This window comes from Bufo gargarizans, chromosome 8 (genome assembly GCF_014858855.1).
Source record: "Bufo gargarizans isolate SCDJY-AF-19 chromosome 8, ASM1485885v1, whole genome shotgun sequence".
Taxonomy (NCBI): domain Eukaryota; kingdom Metazoa; phylum Chordata; class Amphibia; order Anura; family Bufonidae; genus Bufo; species Bufo gargarizans.
Genome location: NC_058087.1, coordinates 120,045,124 through 120,063,821, shown reverse-complemented (window position 1 = coordinate 120,063,821; position 18,698 = coordinate 120,045,124). Strand labels below are relative to the sequence as shown.

General features: G+C 42.2%; 1 protein-coding gene across 1 annotated transcript in view; it reads left to right on the top strand.

The window, feature by feature from the left end:
- Positions 1-18,698, top strand: part of RFTN2 (raftlin family member 2) — a 220,911-nt gene that overhangs the window by 181,056 nt on the left and 21,157 nt on the right. Inside the window, exon 7 of the mRNA XM_044303233.1 lies at positions 13,998-14,101. Within this exon, the coding sequence (XP_044159168.1) occupies positions 13,998-14,101 (104 nt within the window). The remainder of the gene's footprint in view (positions 1-13,997; positions 14,102-18,698) is intronic.

Here is an 18,698-nt window from a genome sequence, read left to right as displayed (position 1 = left end):
AGACAACTCCTTTAAAGGCAGCAATAGTTTGGTATATTCACAGGAAAGAATGGATTTTTTGGGGAAAAATAGACAATGTTAAACAATTTTGGTGAACAAGGACAAGGAACTAATACAAGACAATTTTATGTCATGTTATGTAATGATATTGGTGAAGACAAGAAAATCATAGACAATTTTCATCAAAGCACACTGGCACACATGACAGAATTTTTTTTCAACTGAAACTGACCTGTGGTGCAGATTTAAATCTTCAACATGTCAATATATTCTGTGGATTTTTATGGGGATTTCACCTATGGAAATCTTTCCAATAGAAGAATTGTGGTGAATATACAGGGTGGGCCATTTATATAGATACACCTTAATAAAATGGGAATGGTTGGCGATATTAACTTCCTGTTTGTGGCACATTAGTATATGTGAGGGGGGAAACTTTTCAAGATGGGTGGTGACCATGGCGGCCATTTTGAAGTCGGCCATTTTGAATCCAACTTTTGTTTTTTCAATAGGAAGAGGGTCATGTGACACATCAAACTTATTAGGAATTTCACAAGAAAAACAATGGTGTGCTTGGTTTTAACATAACTTTATTCTTTCATGTGCTGTGAAGATACGAGATGTGCAGCACCTGAAACTATGGATACTGGAAGCCTGTGCTTGCATTTCTCCTGTGGTGTTGCTATCAGTGTGTGAAGAGTGGGAGAAGAGGGTTGCATTGACAATCCAACACAATGGGCAGCACATTGAACACATTTTATAAGTGGTCAGAAACGTGTAAATAACTCATGAAAGAATAAAGTTACGTTAAAACCAAGCACACCATTTTTTTCTTGTGAAATTCCAAATTAGTTTGATGTGTCACATGACCCTCTTCCTATTGAAAAAAAGTTAGATTCAAAATGTCCAACTTTAAAATGGCCGCCATGGTCATCACCCATCTTGAAAAGTTTCCCCCCTCACATATACTAATGTGCCACAAACAGGAAGTTAATATCACCAACCATTCCCATTTTATTAAGGTGTATCCATATAAATGGCCCACCCTGTACAACAATAATAAACAATCAACCAACTCTCACTTACTAGTAGGCACATATCACTTCTTGTGGGGTATTGGTGCTGATATCAGTTGGATGCTAGTTTTAATATTAATATTCCAAACCCACCGATACCTATTGCGCCAACTGCAATAGAAATAGAAATAAGACTCCCACAAAGAAACTTCTATGCCTTATTCCGATATACAGTACATACCAAAAGTTTGGACACACCTTCTCATTCAAAAAGTTTTCTTTATTTTCATGACTATAAAAATTGTAGATTCACACTGAAGGCATCAAAACTATGAATTAACACATGTGGAATTATATACATAACAAAAAAGTGTGAAACAACTGAAAATATGTCATATTCTAGGTTCTTCAAAGTAGCCACCTTTTTTGCTTTGATTACTGCTTTGCACACTCTTGGAATTCTCTTGATGAGCTTCAAGAGGTAGTCACCTGAAATGGTCTTCCAACAGTCTTGAAGGAGTTACCAGAGATGCTCAGCACTTGTTGGCCCTTTTGCATTCACTCTGCGGTCCAGCTCACCCCCAAACCATCTCGATTGGGTTCAGGTCTGGTGACTGTGGAGGCCAGGTCATCTGGCGCAGCACCCCATCACTCTCCTTCATGGTCAAATAGCCCTTACACAGCCTGGAGGTGTGTTTGGGGTCATTGTCCTGTTGAAAAATAAATGATGGTCCAACTAAACGCAAACCGGATGGAATAGCATGTCACTGCAAGATGCTGTGGTAGCCATGCTGGTTCAGTATGCTTTCAATTTTGAATAAATCCCCAACAGTGTCACCAGCAAAGCACCCCCACACCATCACACCTCCTCCTCCATGCTTCACGGTGGGAACCAGGCATGTAGAGTCCAGCCGTTCACCTTTTCTGCGTCACACAAAGACACGGTGGTTGGAACCAAAGATCTCAAATTTGGACTCATCAGACCAAAGCACAGATTTCCACTGGTCTAATGTCCATTCCTTGTGTTCTTTAGCCCAAACAAGTCTCTTATGCTTGTTGCCTGTCCTTAGCAGTGGTTTCCTAGCAGATATTCTACCATGAAGGCCTGATTCACACAGTCTCCTCTTAACAGTTGTTCTAGAGATGGTCTGCTGCTAGAACTCTGTGTGGCATTGACCTGGTCTCTAATCTGAGCTGCTGTTAACCTGCGATTTCTGAGGCTGGTGACTCGGATGAACTTATGCTCTGCAGCAGAGGTGACTCTTGGTCTTCCTTTCCTGGGGTGGTCCGCATGTGAACCAGTTTCTTTGTAGTGCTTGATGGTTTTTGTGACTGCACTTGGGGACACTTTTAAAGTTTTCCCAATTGTTTGGACTGACTGACCTTCATTTCTTAAAGTAATGATGGCCACTTGTTTTTCTTTACTTAGCTGCTTTTTTGTGACGTCCTGAAGAAACACTTTTGAATAACAATTAGAAGGTTATTTTATGGTCACTATTTCCTAGGTGAACCCCTAACCTGCACATCTGTTGTCAGGTCTATTGGTTAGTACTCAGTCTAGTATAGCCGTCCCTCTAGTCGGGTCCTGACTCCTGAACAAGTTGGGAAAGGTAATTGTCTTTGGCTATTGCCAAGAAGCTGATTTCTTTATGAGATCTATAGTAGTGTTGAGCGAGCATGCTCGGCTCGAGCATCGCTATACTTGGCGCATGTGCTCGAGCGCAATGCTCAAGTCTCCCTCCTGCACGTTTCGTGGCTGCTAACCAGCCAATAAACGTGCAGGTAAGTACTGCCCTCACTGTAATGCCAGTAGCCATGTTGGCTACTGGCATTACAGTGATTGGCTGGCTGGAACGCGTCATCGGGTGCTATCTAGCACCAGATGACGCGCGTTCGGCTCATTTAAAGTCAGGGAGCGCTGAGCATAGGAAGGGACAGAGAGTGTAGGGAGTGTAATTGAATACAATTTATAGGGAGTGTAATAGGAAGATTTTTATGCAAAAAACTTTTCAGAGACCCAAAAGTCCTTTTAAGGACTATTGCGTGTGATAATATATATCCTGTGCAAAATACCGTGTAATAGGCCGCTGCGTACAGTTTAATTATTCACGCCACATCTCCTGTGTAAATTGTGCATATCCCTAAAATATCAGTGACATCCACTGCACTTTTTCTGTAGACGGTGTCCGCTGCAACAGTTAAATTATCCGTGCCACATCAACTATTTAAAGTGTGCGCATCCCTAAAATATCAGTGACATCCAGTACACTTTTTCCGTAGACACTGCAAACTGTGACATTACCTGCAGTACCTGTCCTGTATAACATTTCCTCATCACAAATACCTTTGTAACTTTTTTTGCACATACACTTCCAAATCCTACGCTACTGTACGTGTGACATACTTTCAATCACATTTAAAATGAAGAAGACGAGCAGAAAGGGATGGGGAAGTGGCCGTGATGCTGATGGTGGTCCTGGGTGCCCGAAAGTCACCTATAGAAGTGGGGGTACTGTCACTGCCTGCCGTGTGAGAGATCTGAGAAGATCGGATAGACTTTCTGTGTTTCCTTTCTGTTTGTTGTGGGCAGGATCCCACCTCTCCACAGGTTTTGCTCGTTAACTGTTTAGAGGCTCTATTTAAGTCTGCCTCTTACTGCTGACTTTGCAGTTGATATTTTCCTTCTGGGGTTCTATACTGGTTTTTTGTGGATCCTCTACTTCCCGCTCATCTAAAGCTAAGTCCTTCTGTTTCTCCTTTGTGCGTGTGTTGCGTCTAGGTCTCAGGGAGACGCTGGTCCCTTCACGGTGGAAGGTATTGGCTGTCTCATTCTCCGCTCCCTAAGTTAGGGTTTGTGACAGTGTCAGCAGGGCTTAGTTTTCAGCGTATGAGTTTGTTCACCCTCAGGACTTGCTCATAATGTCAGCAGTCAGGGAGAGGCTCAAGGATTCCCTCCACCCTAGCTTTGGGGCCTAGTCTGTTTACCTGTTGCTGTTTATTTACTTGGTGTTCCTCTTATCCCCATTTGCCGCGACACTACGTTAGTAGCTCCAACCCCCACTTCTCCTCCTCTTCCACTTCCACCTCCAAATTATCCGTGTGCAGGACCAGTCAGTCATCAGTTGGTAGCTGGAAGCAGTGTAGCACTGCAGTGGGGAAGCTGCAACAGGCCGTGGTGAAGCTGATATGCTTAGGGGACAAATAGCACACCGCCGCAGAGCTATGGCAGGGGATAAGAGACCAGACTGAGCTGTGGCTCTCGCCACTCAACATAGAACCAGGCATGGTTGTGTCTAATAATGGCTGTAGCTTGGTGGCGGTTTTGGAGCTTGGCAAGCTCAGACACATCCCATGCCTAGCCCACGTGTTCAACCTTGTGATTCAGTGGTTTCTCAAAACCTACCCCAATTTGCCTGAGCTACTGGTGAAGGTGCTCTGCGTGTGTGCACATTTCTGCATGTCACCGACAGCTTTAGCCGGTCTGTCCACGCTGAAGCAGCGCTTGAAATTGCCAGCTCACCAGCTGTTGTGCGACGTGAGCATGCAATGGAACTCATTCCACATGTTGGCCATAGTAGAGGGCAGTAGTGTAATACCAGCTGCAACATGGTCGTCTCCTTTCCAGTCAGCTTTCGCTATTCACAAGCAACGAGTGGACATGGATGTCTGACCTCTGTGAGGTTTTAAGAAACTTTGAGGAATCAACACAGATGGTGAGTGGCGATAACGCTATTATCAGCGTAACCATCCCATATTTGTGTCTACTCAAACGCTCGCTGCTCACAATTAGGACGACGCTTTGCATGTGGAAGAGGTGGAAATGGGGGAAGACATTACACAGGGTGATAGCCAGACCACCATCAGTTCATCTTCTAAGCGTGAAATGGACGATGAAGAGGAGGAGGAGAAGCAGGAGATGGTTGCCTCCGCTACAGAGGGTGGTATCCATGGAAGCTTAATTCCATCTGTTCTGCGTGGGTGGGCAGAAGAGGAGGAAGAGGATGAGGAGATTGAGAGTAATCCTCCTGATAATGACAGCAAAGTCTTGCCTGTTGGTACTCTGACACTCATGGCTGACTTCATGTTAGACAACACGGATTACTGTTGTTCACCGTTCTCGACCCCCGCTACAAATAGAACTTCTCATCTCTCATTTCCCTGGTGGAGAGGATGAGAAAAACGGCGCAATACCAGAAGATCCTTGTTGAAAAATTGATCAAAAAATCCATCTGACAACGCTGGCGGCAGAGTCCGTAGCTCCTTGGCCAACCGAGGAGGGGAGACAAGGAGAATACACAGCAGTTCCAACAGAGGCAGGGCAACACTCTCCAAATCCTGGGACAGTGTCATGACACCACACCAGCCCCCTATCCCTGATGCGCGGCCTAGTGTCACAAGGAGGGAAACTTTTGGAAGATGGAGAAGGAGTACATAGCAGACCGTGTCAGCGTCCTCAATGATCCCTATGTGCCTTACAACTACTGGGTGTCCAAGCTGGCTTTGTGGCACGAACTGGCGCTCTACGCCTTGGAAGTGCTGGCCCGCCCTGCCGCCAGCGTTTTGTCTGAGCGGGTATTTAGTGCTGATGGTGGCATTATAACAGATAAGTGTATCCGCCTGTCAACTGAAAATGCTGACAGGTTGACTCTTATAAAAAGGCCTGGATTGACCATGAGTTCTCGACTCCACCAGAGGAAAGCAGCTGAACATAAAGGTACTTTAAATGTGTTGTTTATAATGTACTGAATACACTGTATTCCCTTTAACCCCTTCCACCACAAACAAGGGTATATGGTTGAAGCTTCCTTTTCTCATCCTCCTCTTCCATGCTTATTCGTCACATACACTCACCTAAAGAATTATTAGGAACACCTGTTCTATTTCTCATTAATGCGATTATGTAGTCAACCAATCACATGGCAGTTGCTTCAATGCATGTAGGGTTGTGGTCCTGGTCAAGACAATCTGCTGAACTCCAAACTGAATGTCATAATGGGAAAGAAAGGTGATTTAAGCAATTTTGAGCGTGGCATGGTTGTTGGTGCCGGTCTGAGTATTTCACAATTTTCTCAGTTACTGGGATTTTCACTCACAACCATTTCTAGGGTTTACAAAGAATGGCGTGAAAAGGGAAAAACATCCAGTATGCGGCAGTCCTGTGGGCGAAAATGCCTTGTTGATGCTAGCGGTCAGAGGAGAATGGGCCGACTGATTTAAGCTGATAGAAGAGCAACGTTGACTGAAATAACCACTCGTTACAACCGAGGTATGCAGCAAAAGCATTTGTGAAGCCACAACATGCACAACCTTGAGGAGGATGGGCTACAACAGCAGAAGACCCCACCGGGTACCACTCATCTCCACTACAAATAGGAAAAAGAGGCTACAATTTGTGCGAGCTCACCAAAACTGGACTGTTGAAGACTGGAAAAATGTTGCCTAGTCTGAGTCTCGATTTCTGTTGAGACATTCAAATGGTAGAGTCCGAATTTGGCGTAAACAGAATGAGAACATGTATCCATCATGCCTTGTTACCACTGTGCAGGCTGGTGGTGGTGGTGTAATGGTGTGGGGGATGTTTTCTGGGCACACTTTAGGCCCCTTAGTGCCAATTGGCCATCGTTTAAATGCCACGGGCTACCTGAGCATTGTTTCTGACCATGTCCATCCCTTCATGACCACCATGTACCCATCCTCTGATGGCTACTTCCAGCAGAATAATGCACCATGTCACAAAGATCGAATCATTTCAAATTGGTTTCTTGAACATGACAATGAGTTCACTGTACTAAAATAGCCCCCACAGTCACCAGATCTCAACCCAATAGAGCATCTTTGGGATATGGTGGAACTGGCGCTTCGTGCCCTGGATGTGCATCCCTCAAATCTCCATCAACTGCAAGATGCTATCCTATCAATATGGGTCAACATTTCTAAAGAATGCTATCAGCACCTTGATGAATCAATGGCACGTAGAATTAAAGCAGTTCTGAAGGCAAAAGGGGTCCAACACCATATTAGTATGGTGTTAATAATTCTTTAGGTGAGTGTATAATGCCCTCGCATATATGCCCTTAGCATATAATGTTTTACAGGGTTAGCTCGCATGCAGACCCTCGCATATAATTTTTTTAGAGGGTCAGCTCAGCTGCAGGCCCTCGCATATAATTTTAAAGAGGGTCAGCTCACCTGCAGGCCTGCACATAAAATCTTTTACAGGGTCAGCTCACCAGCAGGCACACACCTCAAATATTTTACAGGGTCAGCTCACCAGTAGGCCCGCACCTCAAATTGGGTCAGCTCACTTGAAGGTCCTCGCAGTTTGAACACTCCTTCAACCTTCCAGTCACCTTCCCTATTGAGATACAGTTCATCCCTACGATAGAGCCTGTAGCCAACAGATACGTCGGCCCACTTGTTAACCTCCCTAATCTCCCGGTGCCTTTCTGATCTGACTCGTGGTACAGGTAGTATTTCGGAAAACAATACCTTTGAGGCTCTTGCCCTAAGCTTGTGACTATAGATGAGCAAACTTTTTAAAAATTAGATTTGCCGGATTGCTGATTTTTTGGGGAAAAATTTAGTTCGATCCGAATAAATTTGCGGCGAATTACCTTAAAAAACGTCTATTTCATGACTGCAGAGAGCATTTATAGTGGTGTAGAACACTGTACCTTAGTGAAATAATACTGTGAGTCCGTATGACATGCAGACGACAGGCGTCGCACTTAGAATCATTGCACACTTCACTTATTTGGGCAGTCATGGGGGCAAAAAACGGACCAAATAACTCGGGTATGAACTCAGCCTTACACGTCAATGTTAGCGCCAAGAAGAAGCGCACTCCTTTTACACCATCATCAGCTGATTTCACATACCCTGTTCTACTAAATGCTTATACAAGTAGAGCCCCCCGACAGAGTAAAGAGGGTGTCAGCAGTAAGTTTGTGTTGACATAACTGATTATTTTGACCTTCCTCTGATCAGTCAGAATAATAACCCCCAAAAAACGAATCCTGTCCCTCGCTTAGATACATGAAGGGGCCTAAGAAGATAGAGAAGTACTCTAACAGAGTCAGGCAAGCCAAAGTCAAAGCCAGAAGGTAACGCAGGTACACAAGGAGCAATACAATAACGAGGTCAAAACACAATCCGGAGTCAGAAGCCAAGAGGTCACGTCAATTCCAGGGAGGTCAAACGGTCGAGGTCAAAAACAGAACCGAGGTTCAAACACACACTGAAAGGTACAATAAAAAATGCTGGTGAGGGTAGCAAGATAAATCACAGGCAAACTGTGGCCAGCAGGCTACCTGTTTAAATAACCCGTACAGGTGAGTCAGGTTACGTGGCCAGCGTCACGTGACTCTGATTGCTCATAACACAGCTGAGTGCCGATTCATTAACATCGGCGCTCAGATCTCCTGCTGCTCGTTGTCTAGGGGAGATCCCCGTTGCTGAGGAGGCGTGCGCAGCCGGGTCTTCCCCGCGCCCTGGTCCCCATGGAGATGAGGACCCCCACCGCATCATCGCTCCGTTGTATGCGTGGGATGCCGGCGGCGCTGCGAATGAAGAGCACGCCGCCGGCTCCCCGTGACACCAGGATTCGATTTCTTGATGAAGAACATGGAGCAGTTCCTCCCCTGTGTGACTCCGTTCGCCCAGGCAAACCAGGTGCAGAACAGCGTGAGAGTGATTAGAGAGGTTGCACATGGCTTGCATGCACTACATGCCTCCATCATAATTCTTGGATCTCTGCATGAAAATAATGTATTTGGTGTAAATCGCGAGAAGGGCATAGTTGGAGACATTGACTTCACAAGAGATACAGAGCAACAAAGTTTACTTTGAAATTTTAAATTTCAACACTGCATAATTCAGCCCATACAGCAAAAGGAGGTGTACAGTCACCCATAAATTTTCCCAACAAAAGCCTGTTTCACATAACACGTTTCACCACTACATAATTCGGCCCATACCACAAAAGGAGGTGTACATTCACCTATAAATTTTCCACAAAAAAAGCCAGTGTCACATATAGAATTTCACTACTAAGTACGTCGGTCCACACTGCAAAAGAAGGTGTACATTCACCCATACATTTTCTGAAAAAAAGGCAATGTCACAAAGAATTTCACCACTAAGTAAGTCAGTCCATACCGCAAAAGGCGGTGCACAATCAACCATACATTGTGCGGAAAAAAAAAGCCAGTGTCGCATAAAGAATTTCAGCACTAAATACTTTAGTCCATACCGAAAAAGTAGGTGTACATCCACCCATACATTTGCCTGAAAAAAAGCCAGTGTCACATAAAGAATTTCACCACTAAGTATTTCAGTCCATACCGCAAAAGGAGGTGTACATTCACCCATACATTTTCCCCCCAAAAAAAGTGTCACAAAACATTTCACCACAAAAAGGGCTTTACCACATATAACTGCACCGCTGAACGGAAAGTAGGCCGTTAATTGAGGGGGGTCGCACATGGCTTGAATACACTAAATGCCTCCAACATAATTCTTGGATCTCTACATGAAAATAATGTATTTGATGTAAATCGCGAGAGGTCCATAGCTGGACACATTGACTTCACAAGAGATACAGAGCAGCGGAGTTCAGCCACCTCTATTTACTTCCCGCTGTTTACTGCTCCTGAATTAAAATTGTGGCAACCAGCTTCAGCTTCCTCTGATGTGTATGCCTATGGAGTCCTTTTGTTATGGCTTTGCACAGGGAGCAAGATTGTTACGCACAATTCTGATGGAACTCCTGATTAAGAAATTGGACTTGGACTCCAAAGCAAAGGCTCTCCTGTTATGTCTTGTGTGCTGTGGAGATCGAATGCAGATGGAGCAGATAAAAACACATGAATGTTTTCAACTTGGTGAGGCTGCTTAATTTAATTGTGAATAGATGGTAAAGGCAAAGTCTGCTGGTGTGTTGTCATCAGCATCTTCATTATGTTTACTGCAGGACCCACGAAGACGTAATTCGGTCCATACAGCAAAACGAGGTCTACAATCACCATCAATTTTCCTGAAGAAAACATGGTTGAAATAAATAATTTTACCAATGAAAGGATAATGGAATTTGGTTCATACAGGAAAAAGTCTATCACCCATCAATTTTCCCAAAAAAGGCCTGTTTCACATAAAACATTTCACCACTACGTAATTCGGTCTATCCCACGAAAAGGGCTTCACCACATATAACTGCAATGCTGAACGGTAATTAGGCCCTAATTTTTTTCTACTTTTACACAAAAGGCTTTTCAACAGATAAGTGCAACACTGGACTGCGAATATATTTTTATTTTGCAACTGATACATGGCAAACTTGGCTTTAGAGCATAGCACTGCACCACTCAAGGGCAATTAGGCCTTAGTTATTTTAAACTTTTACAGAACACAACAAGCTTTTCAACAGATAAGTGCAACACTGGACACAATATATTTTTATTTTACCATTAATACATGGCAAACAGGGCTGTAAAATATCTCACTGCACCGCTGAACGGCAATTAGGCCCTAATTTATTTCAACTTTTACAAAACACAACTGGCTTTTCAACAGATAAGTGCAACGCTGGACAGCGAATATATTTTTATTTTGCCACTAATACATGGCAAACTGGGCTTTAGAATATATCACTGCACCACTGAGAGGTAAAGATATTTTTCTTTTTTCCACTAATATACGCAAAAAAGGGCTTTAAAACAGATAACTGCACTGCTGAGCGGCAAATATATTTTTTCTTTTTCCACTAATACACAGAAAAAAGAGCTTTAGAACAGATAACTGCACCACTGAGAAGCAAATACACTCACCTAAAGAATTATTAGGAACACCATACTAATACGGTGTTGGACCCCCTTTTGCCTTCAGAGCTGCTCTAATTCTACATGGCATTGATTCAACAAGGTGCTGATAGCATTCTTTAGAAATGTTGGCCCATATTGATAGGATAGCATCTTGCAGTTGATGGAGATTTGAGGGATGCACATCCAGGGCACGAAGCTCCCGTTCCACCACATCCCAAAGATGCTCTATTGGGTTGAGATCTGGTGACTGTGGGGGCCATTTTAGTACAGTGAACTAATTGTCATGTTCAAGAAACCAATTTGAAATGATTTGAGCTTTGTGACATGGTGCATTATCCTGCTGGAAGTAGCCATCAGAGGATGGGTACATGGTGGTCATGAAGGGATGGACATGGTCAGAAACAATGCTCAGGTAGCCCGTGGCATTTAAACGATGGCCAATTGGCACTAAGGGGCCTAAAGTGTGCCCAGAAAACATCCCCCACACCATTACATCACCACCGCCAGCCTGCACAGTGGTAACAAGGCATGATGGATACATGTTCTCATTCTGTTTACGCCAAATTCAGACTCTACCATTTGAATGTCTCAACAGAAATGGAGACTCATCAGACCAGGCAACATTTTTTCAGTCTTCAACAGTCCAATTTTGGTGAGCTGGTGCAAATTGTAGCCTCTTTTTCCTATTTGTAGTGGAGATGAGTGGTACCCGGTGGGGTCTTCTGCTGTTGTAGCCCAACTTTCTTTCCCATTCTGACATTCAGTTTGGAGTTCAGGAGATTGTCTTGACCAGGACCACAACCCTACATGCATTGAAGCAACTGCCATGTGATTGGTTGACTAGATAATCGCATTAATGAGAAATAGAACAGGTGTTCCTAATAATTCTTTAGGTGAGTGTATATTTAACTTTTGCCACTAATACACGACAAAAAGGGCTGTAATTTTCGCACTTCACCACACAACGGCTAATAAGCCCTTTTTTCCCACTAATACAAGCCAAAAAATGCTTTAGAACCGCACTAGGGCAAATAAAACGTAGAAATATTTCCTTATAATAACCCCTGTTAATGCCTGTATCAAACAGCACTTGCACCGTATTAGGTTTGATGGAATTACAGAGCAGTATAATGGCAATTTGGATCCCCAGTCAGTGCTGCAAGGTGTAATAGGAATGTTCCTATTACCCAGGCTGTCACCTCCCCGACCTGAACCCTCTTCAACAGAAATGCTGTGGAATGATTTCTCCCTATGCTTTCCCTACCTTGAAAAATCTTTCCCCGCGCTTCTTTTAGCACAATGACGTTTTTTCTATAACTGTCCCTAGCGCCTTCAGATGTGTCTCCTTGTACTAAGTGCACTGGTAAATGGCAGTATCTAAGATGGCTTCCACTATTTATAGGGCTGTGACATGGGCTGGCTGGCTGGCTGCTGATTGGCTGCATGCATGGCATTATTGGCGATCCCGCCTTCCCAGAGTTCCTTTCTCCATGTCCTCACACATGCAGCAGACATTTTAGGAAAAATTTGAAACAAAGCGTGAGAAAATTCGCATTTGGTGTGAATCAAATTTTTCCTGAAATTTAGAACAAATTCCACTTCGTCAGCTTTGATTCACTCATCTCTACTTGTGACCTAAAACCCTAAAATAATTTTTAAAGACACTCCACCAATCTCTAACTTTGTCATTCATTCCAAAGTGGCCCATGACTGCTGGATCTTTGCCAGCCCCTCCTAGTAATCTGTCAACCCACAATATGTCAAACTCGAGCACACCGTTCGACGATCTTGGTCTCTGTGAAAGATCACCCTACGAGGGGCGTTCATTAAAGATTTCCCCTAACACACTTCCTGTGGGCTGAGAGCAATGAAACTTGTCACAGTTATTAGTCCTTCTCTACATAGGTGCCACCTAGGGACACACACTTCTCCCATCTCTTTATGCAGCTGTAAACACCTCACTTGTAGAAGTCGCCATGTTGCTCCAAAAGCCACATTGTGACTTCGGAAATCAGTCTCATAATTTGGAAAATGCTTGCCCTTCAAACTTCATTGTTGGAAAGAGGTGGAAGTCCGATAGTGCGAGGTCAGGTTAATAAGGGGGATGCAGTAGAATTTCAAAGCCACAGGAGCATGCTTCCATTTGGGCAACATGAGAGTTGTGAACTGGTGCATTGTCTTGCAGAAGGTGGACACCTTTGGTGAGCATGCCACGTGGTTTTGATGGCCTCCTGCAATTTCCGCAGCAGTGAACCATAGTATTCCCCAGTGATCACTGTACCCTTTGCTAGTAAATCCATCAATACTACTCAGTGCTGGTCCCAAAAGACTGTGAGCATGACCTTGCCTGTCGAGGGTTGGGCACGGTGAGTCGTGATGCTTCCATTGCATTGACTGGACTTTAGTCTCCGGATCATAGTAATGGACCCAGCTTTCATCCTGTGTGATCAGTCTGTTGAAAAAGTCCTCATGGCTTCCATGGCACATCGTCAATAGAGCCTGAGAGCATTCGACTCGTTCGTTGTTCATCGATAGCAGAGTGGGGTCGCCCTGGAATTGGAGCCGTTTCCACCGAAGTCCGACCACATTTCAATTGACGATGCCAATTCTTGACTGGATCATATGATGGGGAATCATCACCATAAACCTCGAACGTCTCCTTTGGTGTGCGGCCTTTCAAGTAAAGGAACTTGATGACTGCTCTGTATTCCACTGGGTCCATTATCAAACCTTACACCGCTTCAGCACCTGAAAAATCAAGACCGTTATCAGTTCTGCCCCTAATAATTGAATCTCCTACTACGAGCAATTGTCTGGCCTGCCCTGCACTCCTGGTCCCCTGCTTACTGGAGCTGACATTCCCCTGACTGGCAGAGGGAGTGTCTTGCTTCAGACACACTGGAAATCAAACACTCACATACTTGCATTTTCTGCTTGTAGAGGTGCTGCTCTCAAACGTCTTGGAACCAGAACGCCATATTTTTTTTCCTCTGGATTCAAAAATGTTTACGCATTTTCAGTAATTAGATTTTTTTAATTTTTAATTCATGGAGAACCCCTTTAAGAACATATGAATATCATGGACAGCCACAGTGATAGATTTAATTGAGGTTTACATGTTTCTGTTCTGTTAAATACTCTAATTATTTCATATATTTTATAGGGTTCTGAAATTAAAACAGACTATGGTCCTTTGTTGCACACTTTGGCAGAATTTGGATGGCTTCTGACTTGTGTCATACCAACACCCATAATAAGGCAAAACAGGTGAGAAATGACAAGGTATACTGATGCATATCTTTTATGTTTTTTCATTGAATCTGTGGTTTTAAAATGTTGTCAAAGCTTCACCACTTTTCATTCGCTTGACCAGATACCACTTGAAAAAAGGTTAATATACACAAATGTTAAATAAACCACAAAGACACAAGTCCGGAACCCACTTTAATCGCCCACTGGCTCTATTCTCACAAATCAAGTTGGTAAGGTATAGGCTGGATGAGGTATGAAAGGACAGCACACAGAGTAACAAAAACACCCCTAAAGAAAGAGTGCTTATGTCCAAAATATGAGAAAATACATACCTTGTTAAATTCATATTAAAAACATATTGATAGAAATTAATACAAATTAATCAAACTGTGAAGATGGCATAACAATTCCCTGAGAAATGTATGCCAATTTTCACATATTACCAGTAAAGGAAGACAATTCATGAACATATATAATAGTGGACGCTCTTCCCTGAGTCTGCCATCATTATTATGGGTCAGCAATTCATTCTTGCAGTTTAACCCTTTTACAACTGCCATATAGCTATATACATCCTATCTGCACATACCCCGTGCAGATAGCACTTATATAAACGTTATGGCAGCTCTTTAATCCCAGCACTGTAAAGTGTTTGGATTAAAGCTTCTACTGCTGTCACAGACAGTGTAGGGTGTGGTAATGCCAGCAAGAGACCAATTGGAGAGGTCCCTTGCCGGTGATTACTCCCATTGGTTAGTCTGTGCAGACTAACCAATTGAAGTGCGGCCATGTAAAAATGCTGGTTTCAGGTTCTGGTCTGCACTCTGCAGATCAGAGCCTGAAATCAGGCACTGGCTGCTGTGTGTTCGGCCTGCCCCCCACCCGATCAGTTCCCGGTGCACCCCAGATCTCTGCCCACTGATGCATTCAGCTGTGCTCCCCCATCCCCTGATATGTGTGGCTGTGCCTGACCTGCCCCCTGCAGTGGTCCCCCTTTATCTGATGGCAATGGCTCTGTTCCTGAGCTGCCACCATCAGCAGTGAGTGTCAGCTGTAACACTGCTGTAACGGGCGAGATCAGTGCTGGCACCAATTTTACCTGTTTAACCCCATAGATGCAGCTGTCTGCGGCATCCATGGGGTTAATAGAGAGAGAGGACTCCCTCTCTAAACTATCGGGCTGCCGCGCTGCGATGGCAGCGGCCCGATGATTGCCATGGCAACTGGACAACCAAGAGCATTGCAAAGTATAGTACAGTAATCAGCCCCATTGGATCTTCAGGATACAAGTGGGACTTGATAAAAAAAAGTTAAAAATAAATGTAAAAAAAAAAGCTAATTGCAAATAATATAAATTGCCTTTTCCCATCTGCATTTATAAAAGATTAAAAAAAATATAATTTTCTCAACTACACATAATTAGTAACGTTGTGTCTGCAATGACCTGATCTATAAAATGACCATGGTACTAATCCCACATGGTGAATGTTGTAAAAATAAAAATAAAAAACTATTGCAGAATTGCTGTTTTTTTGCCTCACCTCCCAAAAACATTGAATAAAAAGTAATCAAAAAGTCATATGCATCCCAAAAATTGTACCAATAAAAACTATAGCCCATCCTGCAAAAAATAAGCCCTCATACAACTATGTTGATTGAAAAAAAAAAGTTATAGGTCTTAGATTTTGATGATGCAAAAGAAAAGTTTCATAAAAAGTGCTTTCATGATATAAAAGTGGTAGAATATAAAAAAAAACTAAACAAATTTGGTGTTGCCATAGCCATAACGACCCACACAATAAAACTATCATATCAAATATACCACATGGTAAACCCCATGAAAAATAAAAATGTCATAGAGACCCCAAAATTGTACCATTAAAAATTACAGCCCGTTCTGCCAAAAAAAAAGCTTTCATCACACAACTACTGTACATTGATGGAAAAATCTAAAACTTATGGGTCTTTGATTTGGTGATGCAAAAAAAAAAATATATGTTTAATAAAAAGTGATTTTCTGATATAAAAGTGATAAACCATAAATAAAACAATATGCATTTGCTATAGCCATAACCGTATCAACCCACAGAATAAAATTACTGTATGAAATAAAAATACACTGGCAGAATTGCAATATTAGTCCACTTAAGCTCATAAAAAAATGAAATAAAAAGAGATCAAAAAGTAATATGTACCCAAAAATGGTACCATTAAAAACTACAGCATATCCAGCAAAAATGAGCCCCTACTCAGTTCAGTCAACAAAAAATAAAAAAGCTATGGCCCTTAAAATCTATTTCAGCAAATTCCATGTTAGAAAATGAAGATGCCGCTCCTTTAATTTTGAATTCTGCTATCTGCTCATACAGCAGTTTAAAACCACATATGGAGTGTTGCCGTTTTCAAGAGAAAATGGGTAACAAATTATGGGGTGCGTTTGCTCCTGTTATCCATTGTTAAAGTGAAAACTTTGGGCTCAAGTGACTTTTTCTTGTAAAAAATTGCATTTTTCATTTTCACAGCCAAGTGTTTCTAAATATTATGAAACGCCTGTGGGGTCAAAGTGGTCACTAAACCTCTTAATAAATTATTTGAGAGGTGTAGTTTCCGAAATGGGATCACTTTTTGGCGGGGTTCTACTGTAGGGGTGCCTTAGTGTGCCTTCAAATATGACACAACACCCATAAGCCATTCCAGCAAAATCTGCTCTCCAAAAACCATATGTTGCTCCTTTCCTTCTGAACTCTGCTGTGTGCCCATACAGCTGTTCACGAATATAAACGGGGTGTTTCTGTAAACTGCAGAATCAGGGTAATAAATATTGAGGTTCATTTTGCTTGCTGTGTTATAGGGAAATTTGGATTAAAACTAAAAATGTGCACAAAAACTTAAAATTGAAAATTTCATCTCCATTTTCCATTATTTCTTGTGGAACACATAAATGGTTGACATTAGAGATGAGCGAATTGAAGCTGACAAAGTCCAATTTGTTCAGAATTTCAGGAAAGATTTGATTCAGAACTAATGCAAACTTCCTCACGCTTCGTGGTAACGAATTGCAATTTTTACCAATACTCATGGATTACTGAGCAAATGTTGACCGAGTGAAGGCATATGCTCCCCAGACAGGATCAGTTTTTTGCAAATTATTGTTCTGACGGTTCAGAGAAAGGGCAAATTAATCAGTGATGTCAACACAAACTTACTGCTGACACCCTCTTCACTCTGTCGGGGGCTCTACTTGTATAAGCATTTAATAGAACAGGTTCTGTAGACATATATTATGTAAGGGCCTCAAAGTGACTTCAGAACTGAATTGGTCATTGAAAAAGTCGGTTTTCAAAATTTTATAGAATATTAGAAAAATTGCTTCTTAAATTCTAAGCCTTCTAACGTCTTAACAAATAAAATTAAATTTCACAATGATGTCAACATAAAGTAGACATATAGGGAATCTTACGTAAAAACTATCTAATGAGGTATCACTAGCTGCCTTTAATGCATAGAAATTAAAAAAAAATCCAAATTTTCTGTAAATTTCTTTTTTTTTTATAATATAGAAGTAAAACATATTGACCCAAATTTGCCCCTAACATCAAGTATGAGATGTCACAAGAAAACAATCTCAGAATGGCTTGGATGAATAAAAGCATTCCAAAGTTATTAGCACATAAAGTGATTTTGGAAAATCTGGCCTGGTCTTGAAAGTGTTTTGGTATTAGCCCTCAGCTGAGTTGTCCTGTGCTAGGGCTATATGTTAGTTTCTCATTTGTCACATATGCATTTATGAACTGACCCTTTATTATTGATACATTAGTTTTATTATTTGCCTTTCTTTACTGGTAATATATGAAAATTGGCAGACATTTCTCAAGAGATTGTTGTCCCATCTTCACCGTTTGACTCCTTTAACAATTTTTTTTATCAGTGTTAATATGAATTTAATAAAGTATGTATTTATTATGTTTCTGCAAATATGCACTCTTTCATTAAAAGTGTTTTTATACCAAAACATTGTCATTGATACCTGAGTTTCTAACATTTAGTTGCACCTTAATATGTTTTATCACTTTGGTCCCTTTCAGACGAGCGAGTTTGGACTCACAGCCTGAGTATGCGGCAGCTCCCGTCCTGACCTCCCAGCACTGATTGGGTTGCATAGCATTATATTGATTTATGATGCTATGCAACCATTACAGTTCTGGAATGTATTGTATAAAACTCACTGCATCATGTCAATGCTATCCAATACATTCCAGAACTGTGAGGGTTACATAGCATCATAAATCAATATAATGCTATGCAACCCTGACAATGCTGGGAGGTCAGGACGGAAGCTGCCGAATACTCACGCTGCGAGTCCAATGCATGGAACTCACTCATCTGAAAGGGGCTTTTATGTGAAAGAATTCACTGCTTACTTGCACAGAGGAGAGTGCCCTTCTTTGTAAATCCACTTTAAACACAATGCGCCAGCCTTTATACACCCAGCAGGGATGATTTTCTGCTGATGCTGAAAGCATGACAGCAGAATAAAATTTTGTGTCTCTTAAGTTGTGTAGGTTTATTGGGAGTATTCATTCTGCCTGTTGAGGGGGCTATTTCAGTTATT